Consider the following 21,962-nt stretch of genomic DNA (forward strand, 5'->3'; position numbering starts at 1 on the left):
ACTTTCCAGAGTTCACGCTCCAACATTTCCCATTTAGACATCTAAGTGAAATGGCTGGTTTTCAAAAGTGTTCAGCAGTTTCCAGTGACAACAGTGAGAGCTGCTGAATGCTGAGCACTCTTGGAAATCTGGTCACTTCATTCGGGTGCCCACACGAGTGTGGCGTTTTAAGATTTGGGCCCAATTGTGGTTCTGAGCACTTCAGAGAATCTGATCCATATGCTCTATAAAACTGCATGTGCTTCAGCATCCTGATAAACTTGTAGCAAACATCCCTTCAAGATTCTGTCCACAATTCCACTAAAGCCATTCTCTGGTATTAATAGCAGCAGACTTAGAATAGTGCCATCGAGTATTACTTAAGACACTTTTCAGACACCCACATCAAGTTCAATGGATTTTTACATATAGCTTCTAGATGAATAAGAACATATTTTGCTTTTTGTCATCTTCCCCCCTCCACCCCCACTTTTTTCCCCCTCCGAAAGACAGGAGATAATGCATCTTCAGATGAATTTCCCAGAAGGGTGTCATTTACCACGAAAATATTTCATTCAAGCAGTTGAAAACCATAAAAGAGTGAATGTCCTCTAGAGCCTCATAATCCCCTAATAATGGTAATAGATCTTGTGTTACTATTCACAAGTGACCTCTCAGTCAGACAATTTAATTTTTTCCCCCTGCAGCATGGTTGGTTTCACACACAGTGTAATAACAGTTTTTGCACAACAAGACAATTCATCCGATTAAAAGGACTGTATAAAGTCTTTCATGAACAGCATGTGTCAGTGCAGCTCAGTAATGATTTGATTTAAGTCAGCCTCACAATATATGCACTGTTATTCATTCTTTGGCCTTTTAAAAAGATTTCTGGACTTTCTTCCAGAATGTTTCAGACCATTACTTCAACACTTTTCGGCTGGTAAGATATCTAAAAACTGATCAAATATAATCACTCATCTTGAACAATAAAACAGGCTTTCAGGCTTCTGTACTAGGGTAGGAGAAAAAACAGAAAAAGTAAAGAAAAAATTATCTATAGGCTTTATGAAAAGAGATGGGGGGAAAGAGGGGTGCTGTATGCAAAACTGGTTATTGCAATCATTTTTACTAAGAAAATTTCCGCAATGCTCCATTAATTTATTATATATACACAGGGGCGGCTCCAGGCCCCAGCACGCCAAGCGCGTGCTTGGGGCGGCATGCCGCGGGCGGCGCTCTGCCGGTCGCCGGGAGGGCGGCAGGCGACTCCAGTGGAGCATCCGCAGGCATGCCTGTGGGAGGTCCACCGGAGCCGCGGGACCAGCGGACCCTCCACAGGCACGTCTGCGGGAGGTCCACCGGAGCCGCGGGACCAGCGACCAGCAGAGCGCCCCCTACGGCGTGCCGCCATGCTTGGGGCGGCAAAATGGCTAGAGCCGCCCCTGTATATACACTATAGTCTCAGTGTCAAAAGGTTTTTCAAGATTGAAATGGAAGATCCATTTTTGAGCCCTAGTCACTGTCATGAGGTAGAGTTAAAATAAATGCTAAACCTAAGGAAGAGATGTAAAGTCTATGCAGCTAAATTCAAGCAATAAAGATAGGATTCTACTCAGACAGCCTCTCCCTGACCCTCTTCCATCCAGCACATCACTCTGCCACATACAGACTGGACCTGCACCATGAAGTATCTCTAGCTTTGCACTAATCATCAGCACCACAAAGCAATGGAATTACATCAGCAGTAGAACCACTGATTATTTTGAATACTAAAATGGACTGCACAAAATTCCTCCTGGATCTTTTCTTACTGCTAGCTAGCTTTTTACAATATTAATCACCATGGCATTTGAGCACCTCCACAAACCCTGCTAGGTCAAAAGTATTCCACCACTTTGCTCCATTCTGCATCTCTTCATTCAATTCTACCTATATGCCCATCACTATCCCTACTGAATCCCTACTCATTTAGACTATTCAGATCAGGGTTACAATGACATGATGCTAAGAACATCAGCAGCCGCCAGTCACCTATTTATAGTAATCATCTAAATGTTTCTAACATCAACGGAGATGAAGAGTGTTAGTAATGGCGGCAAAATTTTGGAAAGTGTCCCTAGTGTACTAGAGCTTTTCTCTCTTGCTTTCACTCATAACTTTCAGACTGTCGTGCCTCCTCCTGTAACAGTACCATCTGTATCATGATCAGTGGAACTGGAGTCAGAGGGTCCATGTTCCGGGGGGGCAGGTGAGGGAGGGGGAGTGTTATTGAGGAAACACTAGGAAAACAGAGAATGTGAGGAGTGGGCAGGAAGCAATGCAGCCACTTGGACAGAGCAGTCCACAGGGTTTAATAAAGTTCCACTTATTCAAATTTAGCTGCTTTCAGCTTCGCCCTGTACTAATGAAATACTGCCTCGGTGGTCTGGCTTCAGGCTAGCTGCTGCCTCATTCAGGGGCCAATCTCCTTCCTGCTCTCTCCACCACCTGTGAGGTGCTGGTCTCCCCAGCCCATTAAGGACCCACTGCCATTCCCTAGAGCCTTTCAGGCCCTTCTTCCTGCACACCATTTTGAGAAGCTCAAACAAAACTCCAAAGTAACACAAAGTGCGCTATTAGTGCTAGCGCTGCTAGGACTTAGGGGCCTTTCACTCTGCTCCAGGGGTAGTCACAGGAGCCAAAGTTCCTTTCTGCAGCCCCTCTTCAATTGAGCTGTTTTAGCCCTCCAGAGGAAACACCTAGTCCCTTCCCAGCTGGATCTGATAATTGAACAGAGCAGATTGGCGCCAATCTCCTACACATCCAGGAAACCATGAGTGGAAGAAGCACAGCCCTTTATAAAGAGATAGGGACTCAAGATTCATTTAGCTGGGCAGGACAGAAGAAAGCTCAGAATTCATTTGGGGGTGCGGGAGGTAGAATTCATTAACTAGGAAAGAGCCCAAAATTTACTAACTGGAAGATTATGTGAGGTGTACATATCAGAATTGGTTTTGATGTTTGGAAGGCAGAGCTGGTAGAACTGATTAACTGATGTAGTATGAAAGTTCAGGAATTATTTTACTTGGGAGTGCAAAACTAGTTAATGGATGGGGAGAACTGATTTTATTTAGGAATGCAAAATGGATTAGTTGCTATATACCAGATGACTACCTGGCTTCCACGCTCCACCCCAGAAGCACTAGCAACACACTGGGAAAGTGATTCCAGTGTTGTAGATGCATAGGATGGACTGTTTGGTCCAGTCAACCTGCTTTGAACCCTTCCATGAAGCTGCTGTAACAGCTCTTAACTAGTCTCCCCTTCTAGCGCTTGGTAACTGAAAAGGGAGTATGGCTAGAATAGTCTTTCATCATGGTGATCCTCAGGTCCCTTTGGAGCAATAAGCAGTCAGCATAAATCAGAGCAGCCTCAGGATTGCTCTAATTTATGCCAGGCACTGGACCGGAGGCAGATGGCCCCAGGACTGGGGGGGGCGCAGTGGTAGTTTAGTTCCACTTTGCTTTATTCCCCTAGCACCACCTCGACCTTGCACTCTTCATAGCTCAGCCAGATGGAACAATCTGGCCCATAGTTTGTAAAAGGCCTTGGGATCTTTTGGGATGAACAGTGCTATATAAATGTACAATGGTATTATTATGCAATCTTCCATACAAAGCATTCACATTTCCCTGGTAGCACTCATCTGGAGACCAACAGGGGATACATCCCCACAAAATTAAACACCACAATATATACTTGTTCCAAGTTTTAAAAGATTACCTACAAGAATGACAACTGTAATACTATTATGTGGTACTAGTAAGAAGATACTTGAAGTAACATATTTTACATTCTTTGCAGAAAAGCATTTTAAAATGTACAATTATCTAAAACAAGAAGTCACTGTCTGCACAGTGCCTGTTTGCAGACCACATGTGACCCAATTAGAGAATAACAAATAGTTATGGTTTGAGTTTCAGGTTTTATGTAGTAATTCCCAATCCATTTGGATCCACCTGCTGCTGGTCATTAGGAAAAAAAAGCCAATGTAATTTTAAACTTCATTTCATCATTGTGATAGGTCACTGGAGCTACTTGTGTCCAAATATTCCACAATATTAGCAGAGGTATTCCCCTAGCCAGGAGGACCCTCCTACTTACAGTGAAGACAGACCACCTAATCTAATGTTTGATGCTGTCAATCTTTAATATATTAGCACACAAAAGCCTATCCTTAAGATTTAGTCATACAGTAAGCAATGCAAGACACTTCAGACTAGAAGTTACAGTCAGGGTCAAATTCTGCTCCATCACACTTCTATGAATCTGGTGTAACTCCACTGACTTGCATTTAAATTTATCTCTGAATCTGTTAAATTGAAGTCAGTGAAGTTACTCCAGAGCTACACCAGTATCACTGAGAGCAGAATCTGTCCATAGGTCTTCAACTCAACTCATTCTGCCTAGGTATTGCAGTCTGCAGATTTCTGTTGGTTAATATTCTCTCTCTTTCTTTTTAAAATTATTTCTTTATTGAATTTTGAACAACCATATTAAAAAGTTAGGAAGTGAGGCATTAACATTCACTGTTCCAAGCTGTGGAATGTACTATTATTTATCTCACACACAGCTCAGCTACAGAGCATCTAATTCAATCTAAGACTATGTCATGTGCCCTACATTTAAATTTGTTAGTAAACACATGTACCAATCTGAGAGAGGATTATATGCTATTAATGTTTGTTTTAAATGCTGAAACTTAACCCATGAATTTCCTTGCAAGAAGAAAACAGAGTTAATGACTATAAGGAGGAATGTAGTATATTTCAATCAGCTCAGTTTCACCTTCAGGCACAATATTGCTCTAAGTTTAGTTTGCTTTTCAATCTGACCCTCCAATCTGGTTACGTATTTCTGATTTAACTGAAGACCTACTTTGGAAATGGATTTCCATTTATTAGACAACTGTTGCCAAGAGAGAGTTATGTCAAGGAAGCAGACGTCAGCAATATAACCCCCTCTTCTGCTAAACAAAATAATGCAACTGCATTAAGAAACACACCCAAATATAATGTCCTATAAACTTATCTATCACCACTGGCTTGAGACCGCAATATTCGTGTCTGGCCACCACCTTCTGCTGCATATAAGCTTTACATTCTGCCACTGTTGTCATTTTGATCAGCCATTTTCCCCTCACTTATATTACAGTTTTATATGCAATGTATGCTATGCCAATATTATTTGTCAGTGCTTTTGTGCTGTTCCTAGCATGCCTGTTTTAAAACCACATGTATGCTTCCTGGAGTGAAGCACTAGACTTTGTTTGTTTTAAATGTGCCCTGTTACTACATCAAAGTTTTATTGTGTGAATAAAGTAAAAACGTTTGCCCCATCTTTCCTGTAACTGATAGCTCATACAAGCCACAGAGGAATGAGGTTTGCTTCTCAAGCATAAGAATTGACCGTGGAAGATAAAGAACCAGCTGAACCCTAGTTATCAATAAAGGTCTTTTAGCTGATAATGTATTTCATATAAAAATTCTGAATCCATTCTAGCTCACATTTTTAGATTAAAAGAAAGATTCTGTGACAAAAACCAGAGACCTTCTGCTAATAATAAATTCAACAATGAAACACTTTACAATTCAAATATCTGAGTTTTTCAAATCCAAAATGCATTTTTATAGCAGCAAATGCGATGACCTGGGTTTAACCCGTATTCTGATCCATGACTATGCAAATAATTTATAACAGACTGCTACTGGCACGGTGCACATTACAGTACAAATCTTTGTATTTTCCCATTACTCAGCCTCAAAAGCAATTTTTATTCCCAACTGAAGACCTCAAGCAAAGACATGCGAAGCCATTTGAGAAGGAAGGTTTTAAAAATTCCCCAAAATAGTTTACATTTTTCTGTTTTGAATGAATACAGTATAAACTTTCCTCAAAGAGACACCTGCAGACTGGAATTCCCACCAAGCAACACCACCACTATTTTGGAAAGTTGTCTAGTCAGAGTCACTTCAGGCTTTTGTGTTGCAAGTTGATGTTTTTCAGGTGCAAAAGACTTATCAGGAAAATAAGTCTAGGGGCAGGATTTCCAAGTCATTGTTTTCCCTTCCTCTATATACTCAAGGTCTTTGCAACTAGGTATTACACAGTCTAAGTGTGCTTCTGAAAAAACAAAAAAAAGCAAGGGTACTGTATTTTATACTGAACTGTTAAACAAGGATGCCTTTTAGGATTGGAGAGTGCAGGTGAGGGAAGCAATGGGAGTCCGGAGCCACATGGCGGCAGATTCCAGCAGGCCCTCTTGACACAAAAATCTGAGGAGCCCCCTTCTGTCTAACACCACTAGTGTAAGGTTCTGACTAGCTTATGTCCTTTTTGTCTTTGCTCTGCGATATGCAGCTGCTCTCTAGAAGGCAGAGAGGAATGGATATAACAATTGAGAAGGACTAGGAATCTGTTGTGGTGCCAGGGGAGGGAGTCATTGACATGCATGGGAATCAAAACTACAGTAAGATACAGGTCTGTCGCATCTTACGTGGTCAGCAAAAACAAAGAAAGAGAAAAATAACAATTTTAATACTGTACCTGTAGCGCGAGCGATTCCGCCCGCCATTACATTCAATGTAATTTTGACTATACGTGATTTTCGCTTTACGCGTTGACTGCGGAACATAACCCCAGCATAAGATGCAACAGACCTGTACTAGGAATGATTAACAAAGCAACCATAGTTAGGGTGGAGCAAGATAGCTGGGAAAGAAATAAGGATGCTTTATTTTCTCTGTTTCTCTTTCTCTCAATGGGACTACTCGTGCTGAAAGTTAAGAACATGCATAAATCTTTACAGGATTGGGGCCTTAGACTGTAAGCTCCTTGGGGCAGCCTGTGTTCTAATATCTGTTCAATATAGCACACAGCACACTGAACAATAAAAATAATAATCAAATCAAAGAATTGAATCCTTGTCCAAAGGACAGTCAGAACTAGCCTGAAGACTACCCAGCTTCTTCTGGGAACTCTGCAAATACCAATTGCTGTCCAGTCTCTGTGCAAATAGTGTTACCTTGAATCTACAACTACCTGTGAACTCTCTGGAATGATACAATATCTTATCCAACATTAGCTCAATGATAGCTGCATAAATTTTGTGCACAGCTAGACATAAGAACTTCAAATAATAAAATGAACAAAAGACAGCATCTCCCTGTTGAATTCACACAAATGCATGGAAATACAACAAGGGTGAATTACCAGATAACCTCTTTCCACTCCACTGGTGGCTACATGGGGTTTGGAATGCACATTAGATGGGTTTGCTGACAGACTGAGGTGGATGTAACCCTTAGCTTTGCTTTGCGATTTTGTCTACTTCTCTTTATTGCCATGTCTCTTGCTAATGTATTACACTCAGTGTTTACTTCCAGACTTAATCAGCCTTATGGACATAGAAGTGGCAGCAAACTACCCCGCCATATGCACATTGATCTTTTTCAAAGCACTGTACATGTGGGTTCCCTCTTGGTAATCTGAGAGAAACCATGAGTAAAATGACTTCAGGGCATTATCCAATTCCTGGAACCTCAACTGCATTGCAGAGCAATGCATCCAAAGGGCTTTTTGTTGGTTTACACATAATACTTTTTATCCTTTTTTCACAGTAGCGAGCTTGCAGTTCATGTAAATTAACACATTCTACAGATTCTTCCATGCCCACACAATGCTCATAAACTTGATGAGTAACTCCAGAACAGGAGTTTGCAATCTTTTCCAGACTGAAAGCCATATTTTTTTTTATCTGTTGTCATACGTCTGAGAATGAAAGGGGTCAGCTAATATTTCCATGTGACCTGGCCAGCATATTTGAGGTCCAAAGCTTTTAAATCTGCCAAAAAATATAAATAAAAGGAATGTTGAAAAATGGGGAGGAGGGAGTCTAAACCTTTGAAGTGATGTGTTTTTTTAAAAAAAGAAACAAAAATATTTCAAAAAAGTTATAGGAAAATTACAAACAAAGGAAAATCTCAAAAACCATGGCCAAAAACAAATGCAAAGCTACAGGGGGAAAAAAGACATGCGCAAAAGAAAAATACCAAACTCAGAAGAATAAAAATATCCAACAAAAAAAAAATTCATATGCCCTCCAAACCCATGTGCATATGCAGCCCCCTCCACTTGACAGAGAAAGAATAAGAAAAAAAAAGACATAAGCACAAAGAACATTGAGAAGAGAAAAAGAGGAAGTTGAATAATAGGAGTTCAATAGGTAACACAGGGCTAGTACCAGTATCAATGGTATAGTTACCTCCGAAGGCACTGCATGATGGCCCTGATTGAGCAAAGCACTTAAGCATGTGCTCAAATGTAAGCACTCATGTAGTCCCATTCAATTCAATGGATCAGGACCAGAGCACCCAGGATCCTACAGAAACAAGCCCATACTCCTCAAACCACATGTTGCCAAATCCTGCTCTAATGGATGTGCAAACTAACATTTGAAACAGAAGTTCATTTAAGAAATGGACAAAAAGCTAGTCTTTGTGTTACAAGAGCATCTCTAATTTTTAAAGGACTCTCTCTTGCTTTCCAACATATATGGCCATCCAACATCTTGACAGATGAAAGGAGATGTGACAAAGTCGGTCTGTCAATGGTGCTTAGCAATGATATCAGAAAAGACCCTGATGTGTGAGTGGCAAACCTTCCCACTCTTCAGATGGAAGGTGAAGAATACTCTGCTTCCTGGCTCGCCTGTGGACCTCCACCTGGGCTCTCTGATGGCTCTCCGCAGTGACTGCACCAGTCTAAACCCGGCTTCTCCAAACTGAACTATTGTGGGCAGGATTTTCCCAGCTGTCACGAGGAATGCTGAATTTCTTGAGGCCTTGCTTGACCTTGTCATTATAACAGAGTTTTGGCCTTCCTCTGCATCGCGGGCAGTTCTTAAGTTGTTCATAGAGCACAGCCTTCAGGAGACAATCCTGAGGCATGCACTCCATGTCTCCCAAAGCCTGCGAGCGTCCAGCACAGTCTGCACAGACTGTAGGCCAGTTCTGTCAAGGGTCTCATTATTAGTGATTCATTGGTGCCAAGTAACTCTAAGGATTTTTCAAAGACAGTGGAGGTGGAAATTGTTCAATCTCTGCTCCTGCTTGGAATACGCAACCAAGATTTCACAAGTGTGAAGGAAGGTACTAAGGACACAAACCTGATAGACACTTTTTTGTTCAGAGTTAGCAACTTGTTACAAAGACTTGAGGTAAGTTTGCCAAAGGTAACTTAAGCTTTGCTGATTTTAGCATCAAGTTCCCTATCTAGGTTAAGTGAACTGGTAAGAATTGAGCCAAGACAGCAGAAGTGATCCATGTTGTTCAACATACAAACATGAATATTTTATGATCTACTGTATTGTCTTAGTTTAGTACCCCGACTTAAATAATACACACACGACAATCTGGTGTTATGATTGATAAATTATAAAGCCTGATATCTACTTCTGTCTTTCAACTTATGCAGATATGTATATGGATATTGTGAAAAACCTGACTTGAATTTAGAGAGAGTGAAGCAGACAAAAAGATAGCACAGACTATTCAGGTAATTTTGAAATGTAAGTCTACAGACATCAAGGGACTCTGAGATCATCACAGTAACCACAAGAAGACTGTGATTTATGAGGTCATAAGAAGCCAGAAATGGCTTAGTAGACTTTTCTCAATCTTCTTGCATTGTATTCTTCATATATATTGGGTAAGACCACAAATAAAAGTCATTTTTCTAACCTTGCACAACTTACAACTAAAAAAAAAAAAGAAGAAGAGAAAAATAATCTAAAAAGGAGATCATTACAAAAAGGTGAATATGCTAAAGCATAAACACCTTATAGTTTGGAAAACCTTTTTCTAATTAAAGTTTCAAAAGTTACCACAAGAATACGCTCAACACCACTTTGGACTTACTCCCCAGAACATTCAAATAAACATATCGCTAAAAGCATATTTGCACTTCCATAACAGTTCCTATTAAAAGTCTCACAATATTTCACAAACTTTAGTTAATCCTTACTACTTCCCCTGAGAGATTAGCCCCCTTTTACAGACTGAAAAAACTGCAGCTCTACTGGCCCAAGTTCACACAGCAAGTTGATGACAGAACCAGGAACAGAAGACATATCTCCCACTTCCTCATGCCATGCTCTAAGTATTAAACTAGTGAAAACAAAGGGCATAATTCTCCATTCCACTTCCAACACAGTAACACTTTAATAACAATGCTTTTATAGCTTCAGTGATTCACTACTTATAAAGGGCAAATTCAAGACCGTCACCACTGTGCAGCCACCAGAATGAAGAAGTCACAACTCTCAGAACTCATTTCATTTTGCTTTATTTTTTTAAAAACATGACCCTTATTTTATTGCATTCCACACCCTGAAAAACATCCCTGAAAAATTAAAAACTCTTCAGTTACTGCACAGCGGTAAAAGATTTCTCTCTTCACCAACATTAAATAAAAAAGGCTAGTGAGCAATTTTACACAGACACAAAGAGCACTTTAAGCACATCACCCATATGCACTCAATGAACACTGCTAGTGGAAACGCAACAGAGCAATCCATTAATGGTCAGATTTTACCTGAGAGGAATCTGCCTTGGCTATATCCACAGTAGCACTCAGTACTCCACGAAGACACTCTCCATTTTCTTGAACCAGGAGGTAAGCAAGCAGAAGGAAAACATGAGTGGGGACTTGATTCATAATAGGTAGCAGTGATTTAATAGAAGACAACCAGGCAAGCACTGCAGACTTCTCTTTCATGTGCTCTAGGATCCTCCAGGTTGTATACAATAAATTGTACGTACTGGTTATAGGGAAGATGACCTTGCAGGATGACTGGAAAACACAAACAAATTAGTACCATGAAAGATTAAGTCCAAATCTTGAAAAACAAAAAATTAACAAATCCAAATTTTCCCACCTAAACTTGTTTGAGATACCCTATTCCTTAAAGAAAAAAAATTAAATTAAATCACAATCTCTCTTTCTTTACTTGCTTATCCGTGGGTTCTGTCGCTAAAGAGCAATATGATTCAAATTCACTGTTTTGAAGTTCCCCTCTGCTTAGCAGCAATCATCACTATTCCTGCTGATAATTATGGTTCTATTTCCAAACTGAAGTGGAGACAATGAAGCTGGAATATATTAAAAGTACAGGTCTGTCGCATCTTACGCTGGGGTTATGTTCCGCAGTCAGCGCGTAAAGCGAAAATCGCGTATAGTCAAAATTACATTGAGTGTAATGGCGGGCAAAATCGCCCGCACTACAGATACAATATTAAAATTGTTATTTTTCTCGTTTTCTTTGTTTTTTCTGACTGCGTAAAGCATTTAGATGCGACAGACCTGTACCTGTTTCCGACAAAGTGCCTGCTATTTTGGAAACTGCGTCATGTTGCTTTAAACTGCCAGGTTATGAATTGAAAGAGAAAATGTAAGTTACTCATGACCTGTTATGTTTTTGGTTTACTTTTTTGCATTTCATCCAGCTTTGGACAATACTACTAAACTAACCAATGTTATTTTTCAGTTCCCATGTTCCAGCACAGGTGCAGTTGTGTAATATTTGGGTTGAAAATAGCAAGGAAAGATAAAAATCCCAACAAGAATCGGTTAGCTATTTCTTTTTTTAAATCATGGAACAGTTTCAATGCATATTATTGTTAATTAAAAGACAACACTAATTCAGAACATAAACTACCTGACATTTTTTATTAAAACTGGATTCTCTTATAAAAGGAAATGTTTTCCAAGTGTTCTTCCACACCCAAATCTAGATTACAACTAAGAGGTAGCTTTAGGGGACGAAGCATTTAGATGCAATACATTTTATATTTGAAGCAAGTAAGGAATGAATTTGAAAGGAGGTTTCCAGCTGGAAACTAGAAATTGACCCATAATTCAGACTCAGTCAGGGTCAGGACTTGTTCACCCTTGAATTTCCAAGTGGAAGAGAGATTCTGTATGAGCAGCCATAGCAGTTCTACATAAATCTTCACACCTTAACTTTAATCACATTGTTTAATGTAATGTAAATTTATTTGATTAATGAGAACTATAATGTCCCTGTACTTTAAATAACCTTTTTAGAATAGCATTTAAATTAGAATTAACTCTTACTCCAATATTTATTCCATCAGTTATTGTATGTGAAAAATTCAACAACCTGCAACCCACTGTTCCTTTGTCAGATGAGATCACTTAGAACCAAATTCTCCCCTCAGATGCACCCAGGGGTCTCTCATTTACTTCAGCTGCTATCATAGAGGCTGATTTAAGATCAGAATGTGGCCTGATGAGAAAGTTCAGGATCTTTAGGTTCTATTGTTAGGGGCCTGATCCAGCAGGATATTGGCTTACTTCAGCTCCCTCAGGTATCTGAAAATCAGGATCAGTCCCTAAGATGTAATTTCACCACAGCTGAAACCAATACTAGAATTGAGGGGCATAGGTGGTTATACCCACACCTCAAATTTCTCAAGTTGAATAAAGGAAAATAAATGCTGAAAAAAAGCTGGAACACCCTAAGTGTTTTGGAGTTTAGAAAGGAAAAATATATAATCACTGCCATTCCAATCTGAGGTCTGCCATGGACAGAAATCTAGCTGGGCAACTTCCACCGGAACTGTGCAAGCACTGACAGAAAATATACCCCCTTACTGGCAGAGACAGATGAGTTTTATTGTTGCATTTTTCAAAATATTTGAAAAAAAACCCAAAAAAACAAAACCAGAGTTCAGGCATGTTTTCTACTGAATCCTGTGATTCAGAGACTGTTCTCTGGAGATATGTTTGTTTTCCTTACCATTAAACAGCAGGAACAGTAGTAACCTACACAGGCATATAACATTCTCTCACAATGACTTACTCCCTCTCTGACACATTGTTCTCTTGGGAAGAGAGGGGAGGGAGTCTCAGCATTTAATTGGAACAATTTCATTTGTATTTGTGCATTTCACTGAAATGAACAATGACTGTGGTGGTAATAATTTCTACATAATAACTATATGCAGTGGAGCTGGAAAAATACAAGCCCTTATGTTATCATGATTCTTCTCCCCTCTAGAGAATCATGTCCCTTTCCCCTCCACATTTTTGGGAGTACTATTGTTTATTCATAGAACATTTGCCAGAAAGTTTAGTCATGGCTAGCATTAACATTTAGCAGCTCAGTATTTGTTTACTGCGCTCTGACAGTGTGTTCTATGTTGCACTGTAAAAAGACTATGACAGGATGCCTGTCCCAAGGGTTTACAATCTCATTTGGACAGACACAGCATACATGTGCCAGTGCCTTTTACTGAATGAAGTAATTGCTCAGTTGTATGTCCTGGTAGTAAAGGACCTAACTAATGGAGATTCTTCTGTCTTAAGTGGTAAAGGCTTGTGCTGTCAGAGGAGGAGGATTCAAGTTGTAGCTCCATGTTGCTACAATTTGTGAGCAGCAAAGCAGAAGTCAAGTAGTTGTAAGTGCCCACCAACTGGTTACAATATATTAGGTGGGCAAAGAAGGATCTCATTTCATGTTTATTATTATTGATTGATTGAAAAATCGTGTCTGCGGTGGCACATTACTGAGGCTTCACTGAACGAGAGAATTTATAGGAGTATGAATGGTTCAGAAACAGCAACCCTGTCCCCAGAAGAAAGGACAGCCCAGAAAAAGACTCAAAGAGGCGAGTGAGAGAAAGATGAAGGGAGCTGGTAAGGTTGTGCAGAGCAAAGAGGGATTCTCTGATTGTGAGCCCCTGGAGGCAGGGACTGTTATTTTTGTACAGCATCTGCCACAGTGGAGTTCTAATTCTTATTGGGATCTCTGAGTCCGAGGGCAATCTGCTTGTTAAATCACAGGAAGAAAGGGGAGAGCAGAATAGCAAGCATGAGCAGAGTTAAGCAAAGCCTTGAGGGCCTGTACTAGGAACCTCACTGATACAAAAGGAGATGGTTGCCAGTTAAGGATCAAAGAAGGGATGTGATCTGGAAGGGAAAATGTTATTCACAGAAGCATTCTGGGTGGGCTGGAGGACAGAGATTAGAAGCTCAGAGACATAGCAAATTAGAAAAGTTGAGGCAAGAGATGAAGACGACATTGATAAGGGTTTTCCCTGTAGGAACAGAGCATAAAGCACAAAAAAGAACACGTGGAAATTCCATTAAAGATTATATTCTGTTAGTGATTTGACCCTGGTGCACAAATTCACCAAGCATGTGGGAACACTAAAAAACTACATTCCCGGTCCTAAAGTTAAGAAATATCATATCATCATGACACTATTTAAGTCCATAGTACACCCACACCTTGAATACTGCAAGCAGTTCTGGTCACCCCATCTCAAAAAAGATATAGTCGAAATGGAAAAGGTAAAGAGAAGGGCAACAAAAATGATTAGGGGTATGAAACAGCTTCCATATGAGAAGAGATTAAAAAGACTGGACTGTTCAGTTTAGAAAAGAGGTGACTAAGGGGGAATATGATAGAGGACTATAAAATCATGAATAGTGTGGAGAAAGTGAGTAAGGAAGTGTTATTTACCCCTTGACATAACACAAGAACCAGGGTTCATCCAATGAAATTAACAGGCAGCAGCTTTAAAACGAACAAAAAAATAGTACTTCTGCACACAACACACAGTCAACCTATGGAACTTGTTACCAAGAGATGTTGTGAAGGCCAAAAACTATAAATGGGTTCTAAAAAGAACTGGACAAGTTCATGGAAGATAGACCTATCAACGGCCATTAGCAGCCCTATGCTCTGGATGTTCCTAAGCCTCAAACTGCCAGGGGCTGGCACTGTGGGGGAATGGATCTCTTAATAATTGTCCTATTCTATTCATTCCCTTTGAAGAATCTGGCATTGGCCACTGTCAAAAGACAGGATACTGGGCTGGATGGACCATTGGTCTGACCCAGTATGGCCATTCTTATGTTTTTAAGAACTACAGGTTACCACATGTCTCCGTAGCTCATCAGCCAGTACAGTAACCAGGTTTCTGGAGCCTTGAGGAGAAAATCTGGGATACAAGTCCTTAAAACATTTCCCTAGAACAGGGGCAGGCAAACTTTTTGGCCTGAGGGCCGCATCGGGTTTCCAAAATTTTATGGAGGGCCGGTTAGCGGAGGCTGTGCCTCCCCAAACAGCCGGGCATGGCCTGGCCCCGCCCCCATCCAACCCCCCTGTTCCCTATCCCCTGACAGCTCCCAGAACCCCGCCCCTGACTGCCCCCCGTCACCTCATCCACCCCCCCTCCTTCCTGACTGCCCCCGGGAAACCCCTGCCCTCTGACCGCCTCGACCCACCACTCCGAACTCCTCTGCCCTCTATCCAACCCCCCTCGCTCCCTGACCCCTTACCGTGCTGCCTCGAGCACCGGTGGCTGGCGGCGCTACAGCCGCGCCGCTCAGAGCACCAGGACAGGCAGCCAACTGCCCGGCTAGAGCCAGCCACACTGCCCTGCAGCACAGAGCACCGGGTCAGGCCCCGGCTCTGCAGCTGCGCTGCCCCAGGAGCTGGCAGTCCCGCCACCCAGAGCATTGCACTGGCGACAGAGTGAGCTGAGGCTGCAGGGGAGGAGGAACAGCAGGGGAGGGGCCGGGGGCTAGCCTCCCAGGGTAGAAGCGCAGGGGCCAGGCAGGTAGGGCCCGCAGGCCATAGTCTGCCCACCTCTGCCCTAGGAAGATCTAGGGAGCCATCCACTACCAATATGATCTTGCCAGACTAAAAATAGTTAGCAGTATAAGATTTTAAAAAAGCTATAGAACAACTAAAACCTTTAGCTCAACTTGAGAAAAGCCTTCGCCTTTTGGAGCTTGGGATCCTGGGAGATCACTTGAATGACTAGACAGTACAGCTCCCTTTACAGGGAACTGAAATTACAGCATTTTATTCCCTGTGATCGGAAGACATCTGTACTGATACCAGGCTAGGTTTCTGGAACAACCAAAGAGGAGTGCATCACTAGACAATTCACCGCATGCATCATCCTTAGCCTGCTGGGACAGGATTTAGTTAGTGCTACATGGTGCAGAGATGACCATTTAAGTTAAAAAATTATACCCTTTGATAATGCATCACAGTGTCTTGATCTAAGAAGTTCCCACTCATCTGTGACACAATATGTTTATCTTTTGTTATCAGGACATATTACTGCATTACCTGGGCTGGCATCTATGGACTTCTGAAGAAAACTTTAACTGGGAGTGGGCCTCTAAGATAAATGGTTCTTAGATGCAGAAACTAGAAGAAATGGTATGTTTTGCTGTCTCAAATGCACCACCAACTTAACTAATCTCCAGAAACAGTTGAAAACAGCTGTGAAGAGGCAAATGGAGCCTAACTTCTACAGTACTAAGGATATCTAAATGAGAAGGTAGGCAGCTCTCACCTATCCTCAGAACATTTGGATGGAGGTTTTCAAAAGGAGTCTGGATAGTCATCTGTCTTGGATCATTTAGACAACAAATCCTGCATCTTAGCAGGGGGTTAGACTAGATGACCTTTGCGGTCCCTTCTAACCCTATGATTCTCTGAACACCTAGATGGAGTCTAGAGGAGAACAACAATAACGATAAAGGATTTTGAAAACCTGGTCTATGAAGAAAGGTTAAAAAACATGGGCATGTTTAGTCTTGACAAAAGAATACTGAGTGTGGACCTGAAACCAGCCATCAGGTATGTTAAGAGCTATTATAAAGAGGATGGTGGTCAGTTGTCCTCCACGTCCACTGAAGGTAAGACAAGAAGTAATAGGCTTAATCTACAGGGAGGGAGATTTAGGCTAGATACCAGGAAAAATGTTCTAACTATAAGAGTAGCTAAGCACTGGAATAGGTTTCCAAGGGAGATGGTGGAAATCCTCAGCACTGGAGGTTTTTAAGAACAGGCTGAACAAATACTTGTCAGGGACGATCTAGGTTTACTTGGTACTGTGTCAGTGCAGGAGGCTGGACTTAATAACTTCTCAAGGTCCCTTCCAGCCCGACATTTCTATGATTCTGTGGGAGAGGGAGAGAGAGTTCTCAGGCTCAAGATCCTGCATCAGTAAATAAGAGGGGAGCAACAGTAAGTACAAAAAGATTCCAAGGTGGTACTTTTATGCCCCCTTTGCCTTTGTTCTCCCTCTCTTTCCCCAACAAAGCGGAAAGAGCAGAAAAGAGTGGTGGTTGATGAGACTACTGTTACAAGGAAGGGGATGAATAAGAGTACCATAAGCAAGAGTCTGAAGGAGGCAAAAGTTTAGCGTTCTATTGAGGGCTGCTATTTGGCTAACAGCACAGGATGAAGATGTACTTATACCCTTAAATCTGTCTGAGCTGATATAAGGCTGTTTAAAAACAAAAAACAAATAAAACAAAAAAACCCACAGGTAGAAGCAATGCCCAAATGCAAAATTAGTTTTTGATGCCTTCCTAGCACTTTCCATTTTACTCATCTTTAATACATGTTTTGACAGTTTCCATGTCAAGTTTAAACACACACACACATACCACCTTTGGCAGTCTCTAATGTAAATTACTGTATGTAACAATGCAGAGAAACTGTTATATCACCCCCAACCCAATCTGCCCCAAAAGGGAAGAGCCTTAATTAAATCTTTACCAATTTCTTTTTATCCTTTATGCTTTCCTGCTGTACCATTTCCAGAAGATTTATAGCCAGCTGTTGCCTAGTGGGGCCAGAATCTTCCTCCGATATGCAGTCCTCAACTGCTGTTGAAGATAAGATCTGCAACACAGGCATCACCAAGATGATGGCTGTGGCTGGAATTTTCTGAGTTTCTGTACAGGAAAGGAGCTTGCAAGCTATTTGAGCAAGAGAAAAAAATTAGGTGGAAAAAAGAATTATACTTTTCAGTATGACATACACATTTTCTAGCAAACACTCTGGTCAAGCACAGTAATAGTCCCCCAAAGAGTTGCAATATATATACACATTGTACTGCCACAGTGCAAACTACTGTCCTGGTAAGGAAAACATCACCGAATGTACATTTCATGCCCTTTATACCAAGCCACCTGAGCACCTTACATCAATAAACACAGAAATGGAATATAGCAGAAACCCCTGCTTGTTAATGTATCAAAAGGAAAAGTCTATTCTCTATTACTAAAACAGTAAGTCAAAAGCCCAGCCAAACAAATAAGCTATACAAATAAGCTATACACTTTGCCCTCAAGATTGTCAAACAGAAGAACTGTCAGAAGGAACAGGTTCAGTAGGCCTGAACCCTGTGCAAAGGCTATCCTGCTGCTGGCAGGAAAAATTTAAACCCCTATACAAAGGCAGGACAAGCCAACAGATGCTAACAACCATGACAGGAAACAGGAGGGGGAAAAGATCTCTTTTTGCCTTTGACTCCACCATATCAAACTTTTATTTTTTAACAACAAAAAATTACAACTTAATACAATGAGCATTCCAATCACTGCACCTAACTTCAAAGAAGACTGATTACAAAAAGACAAAGTCTTAAATTTAAGGAAACAAAACGAACAGGAAACCATGATCTTGGAAACTGGATATTCCAAGTAGAACTTTACCTAGGCTTAAAATGGGTTTCTGCTGACATGCTGGAGTCTGTAGCAGAAGTAAACCTAATCCAATTATGGCCTGTTCAACTGGAAAGTCCTGAAGAGGTAGAAAAAAAATGTTGTTTGAATATTTCAGTTTTGAGCCAGATGCAGTGTGGAAATAAACATATTTCTACTGCAGGTCTTTTTTATGCACACAGTATATACTGAACACAGTGTAGCTGTTCAAACCTCATAATTTAAAAGCAGCAACCTTTCAATAAAGGTAATCATCTGGAAAGCATGAGCTTCAATACAATTCAAGTCTTTTATTAAATAGCCACAAGATTCTGATTAGTTTCTCTATAATTTGGTTTAACCTATACTGGCCAGCTCCTACACTACAGTCTATATTGAATCTAACCAGTCAGCACTAAAACATAGTAGCTGATATATGGGGACTTCATAATTTTACATTTTCTGGCTTTTTAGGTTTTGCAACGAAGAAACAAAAACAACAAAATTAAACTCAGGCTTCATATATCTACCATAAGCAAACACTATGGTAAAAGCCTTATTAGTTTAGATAAAACAGTTCAATGTCTATGTGCTCTACATAAGCCTAGAGATCTTCAAAAATGGGTGCCTAAAGTTAGACCCCTAAGACCATAGTCTAAGGACCTAAATAAGTACCTGAATGTCTAAAGTGCTAAGCATCCTATGTTGAGGTCAGTAAGAGCTTCTGGGTAATCTGCATTTTTTAAAAATATGTGCTTACTTAAAGGATCCCTTAATATGGATTTAGAAGCCTAACTTTAGATACCACCATTGGAGAGGGGCCAGGGGGAGGGGGCAATTTTATCCATAGTACACAAATCTCTGTGAAAATACTGGGCCTGAAGCAGTGAAATTCACAGACAGTGGCAACCTGAACTCTACAATGGTCAAACTATGCTCCTAGATCATGTTTCTAACAGGGTGGAGTGATTTTCTCTAGGTAGCAAAAAACCTTTGTTGCTTCAAAATAAAGCTACTTCAACATTAATAATGAAAAGTTATTTAGACTTCCAATACATTAAAAGTTATTGTGAACTGTTTTAGACTTATAGCCCAATTTTTTCAAAAATGCATTAGGCTCCTACGGCAATATTTAGACACCAAAAGTTGAGATTTAAAAAGCACATATGCAACTTAGGAGCACAAGTCTCATTGACTTGAAACTGCAAACCCTGATTGAGGATTACAGCCCGATCAAAACATTTCAGATTTCTTAACTTGTAAAAGTTCAATATATTGGAAGATGGTGCTTGTTGCAAATACAGAACATGCTATTTGCTTATGAATTTTGTATTAACTTTGTGTTGGTCTCACAGTGAGGATAATGAGAACCTTTGATTGACTTTTTCAGCACAGATGATCATTTTAAACAAAGATTCTTAGCAAGAAAAAATAACTGCATGTATAGATCCACTTTGAAAGACCACCTTTAAAATGGCAACAATCTTTCCATTTAATGTAGCTTTTTGTATCTTCTCCCAAATTCTTACCTCTTGCAAGAACTCAACATTTTGCTCTATTAAGCAAATTGTAGATGAACATTCCCCAGTCACGTTCAGACAAATCTCACAGAAGCACAACATCTGCAGACAAAGCTGGGATAACTGGACTTTCCAAAAAACAGGGTAGCGAAGCAGACTCCGGAATAATTCTTCTAGAAAGAACAATGCTTCCGTTATTTGTGGCAAGTCCTTTATCTGTAGAGAAAAAGAGATAGCTTAAACACATACACACACTTTTATTTATTTTCCTTCTCCCTTACAAGATGTGTGGAAGAGTTTCATTTTCTATAGCTGGTCCTAAGAGTTGTATAACTTTTTTATTGCAAACTTTTCTAAGAACTTTGCAAGAAACACATTCAGAAATAAACTACCAACCCTAACATTCTATGGCTCATGGCAGGATCAGCGTTAAAACAGACAAGCCTATGTGCAGTTTGAAACTCAGAAGTAAAATCAGACAAAAACTTAAAGAATTAACAAGCACTGCCCTTTTCCTGAAGAGGGACGACAGACAGACATCCTTGGTTTTGGGTCCTTCGTTCCTGATTTGCTACTGCATGCAATTTAATTCCTGAGCTTCTCTGGGTTAGTGATTGCCAAATGGAACAAGCGGCGTAGAGGTTTTCTAATGCTGAAATGTTATTATTGAGCCCACCTCTCCCCCAACAAAAAAATTCACTTTTCTTATTATCTAATCTTGATTCCAATTTCAGTCTCAAGAGATAGCAGGTCAGTATCTTATTCCCCTGAACCACGATGCAAGTTTATCTACAGAAAAAAATTGCATTTGAGTGTCTTGACCAAAAGTGTCATTCTATGCTTGGAAGCAGTGCAGAAGAGGATTCAAACAGCAGGGTGCTTCAATAAGTTAATGTGTTAGATATGAAAGATGTTCTGCTCTTGAAAATTCCAATTCCAAACAAACCCAGCTGTTCTGATCAAAATTCTGGAGCTGGTGTTATGAATATGGTTTTGATCTCATCTACATTGGCATTTATTCCAAGGGATTAAAAACAATGAACCATCTGCTCTAATCAGGCGCCTTGTGCCTGCTGAATTCATCAAGAGGAAAGTCTGCAGGTGACCAGCTGAACCTTTCACCAGTGGTTGCCACCATAAGACAACAAAATGATTATGAAATGTTTTAGCATTTATGTAATACATGTTAGCAGGAGTAAAAAAGGGGAAAGACAAAGAAAGGATAAAAAGGGCTTGGGGATTGGAGGAGGAAGATAGGACAGGTTATGAAAACAAGCTTATGAGTTCTTGGGCCAAAGATTTTCCTAGCTGCAGTGAAAGACATACTGTGGACAAGGGGACAGTGAAGAGAATGTAAAGCTTAGTATACATTTAAGAAAATAAAAGTGATTTCTAGCAAAACAAAGTTCACTCCTATAGTTGTGTGTTTTGGTTTTGGGGGAATAAAGCAGGTTCATAACTATTTTTCTGAGAAGTTTCCTGTGTCCCTTTTGAAGTCTATTAGCATCCTACGATCTTTAATGTATTTATCCTCACTGCACCTAATATTCACATTTTACAGACAGGGAACAAAGGCACAAAGAGGCTATGGCAATGTCTACACTACAAAATTATTATTGTCATCATAAAGTCACCACAGTTATTAAATTTATTGTATGTACACACTTGGCTCCTTGTGTTGGTGGTGTGTGTCCTCACAAAGAGCACTTATATCAATTGCATTGTCAGTGTGGGGATTGTGGGATGGCTCCTGAAAGCCAGTAACAGTCAACGTAAACAATTCACTGTCTACACTGACACTATGTCAATCCAATTATATTGACACTGACTCTACACCACTCGGAGAGGGGGGTATTACTACATAGGCACAGAGAGACA

The 21,962-nt window shown here is 40.5% G+C and overlaps 1 protein-coding gene across 3 annotated transcripts in view; it reads right to left on the reverse strand.

The window, feature by feature from the left end:
* Positions 1–21,962, reverse strand: part of FOCAD (focadhesin) — a 190,689-nt gene that overhangs the window by 115,936 nt on the left and 52,791 nt on the right. For all 3 annotated transcript variants that reach the window (XM_045020370.1, XM_045020372.1, XM_045020371.1), the window contains exons 8-11: positions 20,094–20,300; positions 18,577–18,664; positions 17,636–17,838; positions 10,615–10,872 (exon numbers count right to left, since the gene is read on the reverse strand). In XM_045020370.1, the coding sequence (XP_044876305.1) occupies positions 10,615–10,872; positions 17,636–17,838; positions 18,577–18,664; positions 20,094–20,300 (756 nt within the window). The remainder of the gene's footprint in view (positions 1–10,614; positions 10,873–17,635; positions 17,839–18,576; positions 18,665–20,093; positions 20,301–21,962) is intronic.

This window comes from Mauremys mutica, chromosome 6 (genome assembly GCF_020497125.1).
Source record: "Mauremys mutica isolate MM-2020 ecotype Southern chromosome 6, ASM2049712v1, whole genome shotgun sequence".
Lineage (NCBI taxonomy): Eukaryota > Metazoa > Chordata > Testudines > Geoemydidae > Mauremys > Mauremys mutica.